Below are 10,243 nucleotides of genomic sequence, written 5' to 3' on the forward strand. Positions count from 1 at the left end.
ATGTGCACAAAGTAGTTCACATAAAAAAGGCAGTAGCAGATGTGACAAAACAAGCACAGTTGTGTGTGGTTTTGGGGAAGGGAAGCAAGCAAATCCAGTTATCATATATGCTACTGAATATTTTTGTTTTTTCGCATTTAACAATTTGTCTGAACTTTATATATAAGCTTTAAGACAAAAACTTTCCTGGTTGCATTTTTAGCCAAGCAACAGAAAATTAAATAACATCAGCTTTTTGAATACTGCTTTTTTAATATGTAAGATTTTAAACTATAAGTCAAATTAATCTATACGTATAATTAATTGATCTGCAGCTACAGCTCTATAAAGTCAATTTTGCACGCTAGTATTTTGTGCATACGAAACAATAATTTCTATATTTCAGCATCTCTTTTAAAAAAAATCCCCATATGAGAACCGTTAAGTTCTCCACACAACACAGAGAGCACTGAGATTCCTTTGAGGATTCAACACAAAAATACCTACTCACTTATTCACAATGTTTCTTCTAAAAAGAAACAACCATAATTTATTTTCCTTTTAAAGAAATCAGGGTTGACTTTTATTTTACTAAGTTTCTTACCCTGTTTTCAAGCAGTACATAGGCAATGTTTGCTAGTGGTCTCCAGAAGAGGAATTGTTTTTCCCCTGTCTGGAAAAGCAGCTGAACAACAATTTGAAAAAGCTGTAGACAGCAGCAGCATAGACACATTACTAGAGTAATCTAATGTCACTAAGGAATACTTTCAGTTGATCAAATAGAAGTTTTACAGTTGCTGCTCTTTGGATTAAAATGGTTATTTTTATTATGGATATAAGAAATTAGCGAGTATTTCTATAGAAGCACTTATTTCCATTTTTTAAAGAAAGATAATAGTAAATACAACACAAGATTATACAACTTGTATTATTAATACCTAGGGAATAATAGAGTAATTAAATATTCACAACAAAACAATTCTTAAGTTGAATTTAGTCTATGTGCACTTCAAGGTTAGAGTTCAGAAAGTATCAAGCAGAGTCTGGGAAAGAGCACACCGCTTCGTGAAATGTGTAGCTCTTAGCACTGACAAAAATAACATTCAGAACAAGTAAACTATGCATTTACATTCCAAAGATGCTATTCTTTGCTTGGGTTCTCAAGGCAACAAGCTGTTTTGTCAGGGTGGTACTACCAACCATTTAGCACCATGCTTAAATAGCATATTTGACAGCTTTGTTACATGCATTTTTTGTTCATTTCCTGTTATATTCATATCCAAACTTTTTAATCTGCCATGTGTTAGAGCACTGGAAAGGGCAATTATAAATTCCTTATACAGTCCATTTATGTTGTCACTTTTCTTACAATAAGGCTATATTGCAAAATAGAGATAAGCATGTCTAAGTGCTGCAGATGGTGAGGCAGGAATCAGCAGTTTCTACTTGGAAACAACCCGGTTATATAAATACTAAGTGTCTCTCAATCTCTGGGGTGAGAAGAGAATGACCACATTTTTGTTCAATCAAAAAGACTGGAGAAAAAGGCCTAGAATTTAAACCCTAGAACCCAATTTTCTGCAATAGGCAGATTTTTTTATGGGTATATGGCTTGTATCTTGTCTGCAGGAAAGCAACTTTTCAAGCATATGTGCCTGCAAACTTCTGCTGTAAGCAAGTTCCTGAATATTGGCTTAAGAGTTGGGAGAGCCGAGATTTATTGTCATGCCTGGTGTGAAGACTGATACGTCAGATGTGAATGTATCAACATAAATTAAATTCACTTTTCTGTAAAGAGAATAGCAATCAAAACAGTTCCACATTTCTAGTTTCTCTGTCTAAACAAAATGGAAGAATGCACAGGTGGATAACTCTTTTCCCCCAAGGTCTGACTTACTGTGCAGTGTGGCAAATGTAAACAACAGTGGCAAAAGACTCCTTCCCTAAACCTCAAGACAAAGTAGAAAGACCCAATTCTCTCCAAGATGCTTTATGCCAGCCAGAGGATTTGGTGGAATGAGAGGAAATGGTTTGCGAGGCTGGCCAGTAAAAAATGTAAACGTTTCTGGACTCCTGAAACTTGGATTTGTTAATCCCTTATCTATCTATCTATCTATCTATCTATCTATCTATCTATCTATCTATCTATCTATCTATCTATCTATCTATATTTTTTATCACCGCCTATCTCCCCCACATGGGGGACCCTAGGTGGTTCACAATAAAAACAATTTAAAATTCAATAAAGTCATAAATAATACCAGTAATCAATAAATGTAAAATGCAATGAAATCCAAGTAACGGCTGATTTAATTCAGCCCATAAAGGGGTAAGACTGGTCCCGGCAGAACTAGGGAACCAACCAGCCCCAAGAATGGCTCTTCCTCTCCCCACTCCAGGCAAGGTGGCAAAACCAGGTCTTCAGCTGTTTTCTGAAGGCCAGGAGGGAGGGGGCTAACCTCACTTCCAGGGGAAGGATGTTCCAAAGGGTGGGAGCTGCTGCAAAGAAGGCCCGCCTCCTGGACCCCGCCAGATGGAATTCTCTTATGGACGGGGTCTGTAGCATGCCCTGTCTGCATGACCGGGTGGGATGTGTCGATGAAACGGGGATGAGACGGTCCCTCAGGTAACCTGTCCCCATGCCATGTAGGGCTTTAAAGGTGATAACCAACACCTTGAATTGGACCCAGAAGCAAACTGGCACCCAATGCAGATCACGGAGCAGAGGAGTTATATGTGCCAATCTTGAAGCACCTAAAATCACCCACGCAGCTGCATTTTGGATCAGCTGTAGCTTCCGGATAGTCTTCAAGGGTAGCCCCATGTAGAGCGCATTAGTCTATATGGGAGATGACCACGATGTGAGTGACTGTTCGAAGGGCCTCTCGCCCTTTTTTGTTGGATTCTAATCTATAAGAACATTCCAGAGTTTCATATAAAATAGTTTATTATATAAGAAATCAGTTTAGAGATAATATGCTTATTTTTCTTTAAAATAACCTAAGGCAGATTTAACTCTGCTACAATCTGAATGGAATACATTTCATAGTGCAGCAGGACTAGACCTCAGAGCTGATACATCAAGCGCTACTTAATCAACATGGTCTTAAAAAGTGGGAAAATGACTTCAAGAATCTGTTGAAGTTATTTGTCCTAATGGATTTAGATAGCAATCATTATTACAAAGGCATCAGTTAAAGAAACGTTAATGTGACTTTCTCTTGTGAAATATCTAAACAGAATCTAAGTCACGACAACAGGTGTCTTTATCACTGCTTTGCAGAATAGCCACAATTAAAATGATTACATCTTTAATTCCTAAAAATACTTTGTTCATGGCAATGTATTATTTATTTAATTTATATATAAATATAAAAAACCTAGGATCAAGCAAACCATTATACTGGAGGAAAAAGAATGACAGAGATCTAGGTATATCAAACCTGAAATACTGTCTTAATGCTTTCCTTAAAACAAAAACAAATATATTTATAAATACTCCCAAATTACATTTTTTTGCTTTCGTTTAGTTTTTGTTTTTGATTTTCTCTTGCTACACCTTTTTAAAAAAATCATTGCTTTACTGATAAGTATGTTTAAACATGTGAAGACTGCCCTATAGCAGTATGTTCACAACTGAACTATGATGCAATTATAAGTAAGGATGATAGGAATTATAGTCCATTACGTTTAGAGGAAATATAATCCTAAAGTTTTGGGCCTGAAATGTCAGCAACAGTTTTGTTCATTTATTCCTTCACATCTGTTCACGGGAGAAAACAGTGAAATAATGCTATAGGGGTACCTATGAACATTGGTCTGTCTACAGATAACTCTCTGGCACTCATCAGGCTTCCTACTGCAGTATATGAATATGTTAAATAATAATCCTGAAACTGGTTTCTGAAGTTAGTTTGTTTCAGTTACCCACAATTAAACAGCTAAAGGTTTGAATGTAAAGATTATGATTCATCTAAAACTAATACTGAAGTTTTCAATCTCTCCATAATACAACTCCAGAAGAATATGAGCATGCAGGCTCAAGGCCATACATTGTAATGCTAAATCAAAAAGGATGGTCAATCTGTGGTCCTCAGTGTCTATTTCTGTGGCACTTAAGAGCTTCTCTAAATGCACTGTCACAACTTGGTACCAGGTTGTCAAGTACACCAGTTCTTACCACTTTGAGACAGGAAACAAAAGAAAACCGTAATGAATACTCTAAAATGACCTTATCTTTTCTTTTAAAAAGAAAACCTGAAAATCACCACCCATCCCACATACATGGATCCTGCCCATTTTGCATCACACTATCCACTTCAGCAATCCCCCAAAACATTAAATGCGGACTATCAAAATGCTTTCCATGTCTTGTTCAAAGTAACATTCTGACTCTCATTCCAACTCTTTCAGCTTTGTCAGTTTTTTCCCACAATACCTTGCTCCAAGCGAGATGGTCATTAACATCATCAATAGAGAGGGCTATTAATTTAATATTACGCTTGGCAAATTCTGGAGCTAACTTTGCCGCTCGGCCAAGTTCTGTTGTGCACACTGGAGTAAAGTCCCGTGGATGAGAGAAGAGGATGCCCCACCTGAAAGAAAAAGGACCACGTGGCAGTTAGCACTGAAGCCTAGTAAGGCAGATTTAAAGTGTCGTTTCAAAGTTTATTTTCAATTATTCAGTGAACTGTGATCTGGTTGGTTAGGGCTAAGAGCACTGGGAGCTAATTGGCACTAGAAAACTGATAGGTTGGAATACCTAAATGATTCTTCTCCTTAGTGATTTTTACTCCTTTTTCCTTTCTCTGATTTTTGAGCTATCCCAGTTGAGTTGGGATTCAAATCCCATAATCCTCAGCAAACAAAGCATAATCCTTTGTTTGCTAGGGATTATAGGATCTGAAATCAAATTCATCTAGAGGACACCTGGTTAGAGAAGGCTGAGCTAGGCCAAGGCAGAATTCTAAGAAAGCATGTACACCCTGTTAAATTACTTTAATTAATCCTAGGGTGTGTTTTTTTTTTTAATTTCCTCGTGTACCAATAGAGTTATCTTTGTTCCTTTCACTTCTATTGTACTGGTTCCATTATGCAACACCCAGAATTTCATTTAGTTATTCCCCAGTCATAAACGCCTTCTCAACTGAAGCATTACACAGTGCCAAAGAGATTTACTACCTTCACCAACCCTCATACAGTTGCTCCATTAAATGCTAATACTTCCTCCCACCTCTCCAAACTGGTCTGCCTGCATTTCAAGGTCTTTTGGTGGAATTGCACATGTACAATATATCATACAGAGACATTTTTCATAGTAGCACGTATCTTCCCAAAGTCCTTTGTGCAAGATCCAGCTCCTGTTTGGTAAGGTATGAGTCAGCAATGCTGAAGCCAAAACTGAATAGTACAGCCAGTTTCAATAAAGGCACGAGTTAGCACAGTTACATATATGGTGCTATAGTTGCAAACTAACTGTTCCCTTTTTGTTACTTTTTACATATTAAGGATAAAGGAATCAAAGACGTTCATGAAATAAATAATCTTCCTGGAGCCATGGGGTCGTTTCAAACAAAATGTTGCAAAATTCTAGCACATTGTTATATAATCCAAATTTGAAAATATATATATATATATATATATATATATATTTCGTGTTTAAGAAGTCTTAGAAATACTTAATTTATGTCTACAATTTCTGTTGTGATAATTTTTGGTTTAGTCTGATGTGTGAACCTATCTCAACAGAAAAATATGATTTATAAAATTCAATGGATTAGCAAATAGTAATAAAAAAAAGAAGAAGTAAACCTGATTAAAGCTTATTCAGATGTATGAACTCACTTTAAAGTTACACAGAGATCATTCATATTATCAAGGATCTGTTAAATCAAAGAGTAACTGGCAAATAGGCAACGGTTATATGATTTCTGTTCTGTACGTGTGTCATCATTTTGACACCACTGTGGCTTGTTACAGATACCTATGGCTGTGTGGGAGACAAAAACTGATGTAAAACCATAAAAGTTGCAGATAGTATGACCAATCTGGAGGCTCTAGCAGAAAAACAGCAAGCCTGTATTGTGTTAGGATAAGTTTGGAAATCCTTAAAAGATCATTGTTGGTTTCTGCATGCATACTACGACGCTGTAAAACAACTTCTGACAGCTATCTTAGTACTACATATGATAGTCAGATGAAAATGTAAATTACATTCACATGTCAGCCAATACAGGAAGGCTTTTGTTTCTCTTGCAACTATATAACATTCTGTCCTTCAGCCTTGGCCTACTGCAAAGATTTATTCTGTATTCTAGCTTTTTCCAATCTGGCACCCTTCAGATGTGTCAAACTTCAACTTCTGAAATACCCAGCCACCATATCCTTGTCATGCTGGCTGAGAACTATGGGTGCTGAATGCCCAGTACTCTGGAAGGTGCCAAGTTGGACTCTAGCCAAACAGCCGCTACAGGGGAAAAGGAAAAAAAAAAAAAAAACTATTGAGCAACAGAATCTACCCTTTGCTCTTTTGTCTGTACCTCTGAGAATGAAATGACTTGTCTCAGAGTTGCAATTTAATGCTTAACCCAAGGGATTATATCACTGATTTAAAGAAAGCAGAGTTTTGTATTCTAACTGTAAAACCATTGAGCATTACAGTTTAAGGCAAAAAGATAAGATGAACAAATGATCTTCAAATGTTTGTATTTTGTGTATTTCCAGAATAATCACATTATAAAGGGCTATATTAGAGAAGTATACATATCTATGTTTTGTTTTTTTTATAAATCTAGTTAGAAAAACCAACTATAAAATCCATCATCCATCATCATGTATTTCTCAGTCTAATGATTAACATGATCTTGAGAATGATTTCAGTTTTCAATAATCAAAGAATATACCCATGCAAATATATGGGTTTGAGTTAGAATGTTCTAACACTATTGTAACACTGCAGCTCAAATGAAAAAGAGAATTCCAGCCCATAATGCTTACAGGCTTGCTATTGGCACAAATTGAGTTATTTAACAAATTCATTGAAGTATGCTTTAATAAAAGGAAACTGATCAATTCGAATTTTGCTTATTACCAGATATATGTACAAGCATTTCTTCAAAGCCTCTATCCCCTTTGTAGCAATCAAATTAGAAGTCTTAAACTGTTGTTTCCTTTGCTCAAACCATGATTAGCAGCTCTGAAAAAATCCATACACCAAAATTTGTAACCAGAGTTTTCTGGGTCATGCAAAACAAGAAACTGCGGTTACAAGGTTTACTTGATAGGATTGCTATGTGCCTTGTAACCAAAGTTTGTCATATTAAATTCTGATTTTTATAAATCTCAGATGGTGGTCAGATCACATGGTAAACTTAGGACTTTCATTACCTTGACTAGGAAGTGAGGAGCAAAATGGCAGCATATTTATTAACTAGACCTTTGGGTTAGCTTGCAAGGTAACACAGTTAAAATGTGAAAGGTGGTTTCATGGAAGGGCATGGATACAGCATCTGCCTTCAGTTCTTTAAAGCATCTGCATCTTTTCCTGGGATGCACGGAAAAATCCCATGAAAAGATAAGTCTGCTTTAAAAAAGTTAGAGATACCCATTACCTTCTAAAAAGCACCTTTTTGAATTGAATCCGAAGCACTGCACAACCCTAGTGTATATATAACACTTCCTTCTCAAGCATCCGGTGATGTAGACTGTGATCCGTGAAAACTTATGGAATAATACATTCATTAATTTCATAAGGTAGCAGAAACTCTGTCATTTAGACCTCATTGGGACCCTCAAAATAAAGGTACCTAGTAAGATTCCCCAAAGAAATTAGAGTATTGGTTTCCTTCCCAGAGTCCAAAGAAAAGCTGCTTGTCTCTAACCACAACAGGGATAGACAACTTAATATCAGAACACTTCCTTGTCCCTTCTGATTTTTTAAAAGTCTTCTAGTTAAAAAGAGGGAAGCTGACAAAGCCTCTGCTCCTAGCATCATCTTTATTTACAAGAATGCCCTTTGGGCTTTGAGAGTTTTGTTAGAAAATAAAAAGGCAGCTGTTCCCCAGTGCTTTCTTGGAAATCTATCAATTCACTCAAAAAAAGTAAATTTAAGCTAGGGCAGTAGAGAACATCTTGTAGACTGGGAAGTGTCTGGGATCTTACGAGCCTGCCTTCTAATAAATTGGTGTTCTGCAACTAGCCACGCTTACCATGGTAACTATTAATGAAGAGGCATTCCCTCCCTATGGCAACCATTTTGTAAGAGGATCTCCAACGTATTCTCAAAATACCTAATGTGTCTCCAGTAATTCAAAAAGATTGCTTACCTTGGGTCAACAATTATTTCTATATTATACAGCACACAATAAATGTGAATAGCACATAGCATGTAGCTGCATTTCGTGCTACAGAATACATTTAATTGGAAGGGTAGAATAAAGGTTAGATTATGAAATCTTGTATTTTCTTTGATTCTCTGATCCCTGTGATCCAAGTATTATTAAAACTTCCTCAGGAAAGCAAGTCCACTGTAATACAAACACAATCACTTACGTCTAAATCAATTTTGGCCACAAGTGCTTGCATAAATAATGCTAAGTACCAAGTAGTATACGGAGAGGAGGTGGGTATGGTAGGCCCCATATCATTGAAAAGAAGTTGGAAAATACTGGAATTTTATAAACCATTCACTATTTTATTTCATACACTAATGAAATCATGTTCCATCAATTCACCTAAGATTATTTTCTTTCATCAGCATCCTGTAATTTCTAAGCCTTTACTACAACTCTGAAGAACCCCAACCTAAGAATACTATACCCGCTTACCAAAGGCACAGCATAAGAAAACCTTGCCAAGGGCTATCTGATTCAGTATTCTGTTCGCTTTTTTGGACAAAGCATTTTCAAAAACTCAAAAGAGGGACATGAACAAAGAAATCATTTCGCAGCATATATTCTCAAGTCGCTGATACTCAAAAGGTTTCTGAGAATTTAGAGCTAATTGATATATTAACTCTTTTGAAAGCCACATTTTGTGACAATAAATACAGTAACCAATTTATGCAATGTGTGAATGATTTTCTCTCTTGTTTGAACTTTCTGCCCACCAATTTAAATGGGACTCTGTGTTCCAGCCTCAAGAGATAAGAATAATTACCTGCCCACTTCATTCACATCATATATAGTTCAATAACCAATTTATTCCTGTTATAATTATTTATATTCCAACTTTCATGCTAGCTTATGTGCAAAACACAAGATAGATTAATAAAGGCACAATGAAATAATAGAAATGTACAAATCATTAAAATTATTCCTGCAGGCCATCTTGCTTCAATTAGGGATGGGACAGGACAAAAGAACAGCAACCAGCATGCTCCACGGTTATTTGGCTTATATCCTTTCTTGTTCCTTCCCATGTAGCATCTTGGAGCACTACAGAGCTTTCTCAAGTAACACTCCAAGTATTCCTCTCATTAGCCAGGCTTCCTGGGATTGCTAAAAGTTGTAGTTTGGCAACTGGAGCGTCCAGAGTGCTTATTTTTAAAGCAAGCGAAGGTAGAACGAAGAGGGAGCGGAGCAAAAGGTTTCACCTTTGCCTTCTTCCCTCTTTGGAGGTAATTAACTAAGGGAAGATATCCATTCCCTCCACCCAGGACAGTTATCCACTGTTTCCACGAAGATGCTGCAGCCCTTTTAGTTTCTCTAGCATCGTTGATTATCTTGGTAGCCTTTTTCTCCGCCTGTAGTAGCGGATCTACCGCCAACCCTTCCATCAACGAAAGAAGGACGAAAGTATCTACGGCGCTCTAGGGCAAGGCGGTCCTATCAAGTGAAGGCGAGCGAGTAGAGCAGCCGACTAAGCGCAGCCCTCACCCAGCGACCACTGTCGCCCCTCGTACTCACGAGTTGCCCAGAAATTCATGGAAGCGTATGGGACCGTGGGTAGTGTCAGCCTGGAAATTAGGCGCCTCATCTCCTAGCAGCAGGCCCGGCATGGTACTTTACTGTAGTAGCAAGAGCGGGAGATCGGCTCAGCTGCGCTCAAACACCCGAAACGCAAGGTGGAAGGAGAGACGAAATCGCGGGACCCACAGAGCCTAGCGAGGGGGCGCGGCTTGAGGGCGGGCCTGGAGGAATTTTCCACCCCTAGGGTTACTCTTGCGGAGCGTCGGGAGTCTTTGTAGACGGTGCGGATGGGGGAAAGGTCGCGGCCGGGTTGAATCTACGGCTTCCGATTCTCTGAAGCGAGTCCCCTGATGTTG

The 10,243-nt window shown here is 37.7% G+C and overlaps 2 protein-coding genes across 2 annotated transcripts in view; one reads left to right on the forward strand and one right to left on the reverse strand.

The window, feature by feature from the left end:
* ANKRD45 (ankyrin repeat domain 45) overlaps positions 1 to 2,959 on the forward strand; it is a 26,201-nt gene extending 23,242 nt beyond the window's left edge. Inside the window, 1 exon segment of the mRNA XM_063298515.1 lies at positions 1,609 to 2,959. Coding sequence (XP_063154585.1) covers positions 1,609 to 1,717 — 109 coding nt within the window. The 3' untranslated portion in view covers positions 1,718 to 2,959.
* PRDX6 (peroxiredoxin 6) overlaps positions 1 to 10,063 on the reverse strand; it is a 14,461-nt gene extending 4,398 nt beyond the window's left edge. Inside the window, exons 1-2 of the mRNA XM_063298514.1 lie at positions 9,885 to 10,063; positions 4,418 to 4,574 (exon numbers count right to left, since the gene is read on the reverse strand). Of these exons, the coding sequence (XP_063154584.1) occupies positions 4,418 to 4,574; positions 9,885 to 9,976 (249 nt within the window). The 5' untranslated portion in view covers positions 9,977 to 10,063. The remainder of the gene's footprint in view (positions 1 to 4,417; positions 4,575 to 9,884) is intronic.
* Between the last annotated feature and the right edge of the window lie 180 nt (positions 10,064 to 10,243).

Source organism: Candoia aspera, chromosome 3, assembly GCF_035149785.1.
Source record: "Candoia aspera isolate rCanAsp1 chromosome 3, rCanAsp1.hap2, whole genome shotgun sequence".
NCBI classification, from domain to species: Eukaryota; Metazoa; Chordata; class Lepidosauria; order Squamata; family Boidae; genus Candoia; species Candoia aspera.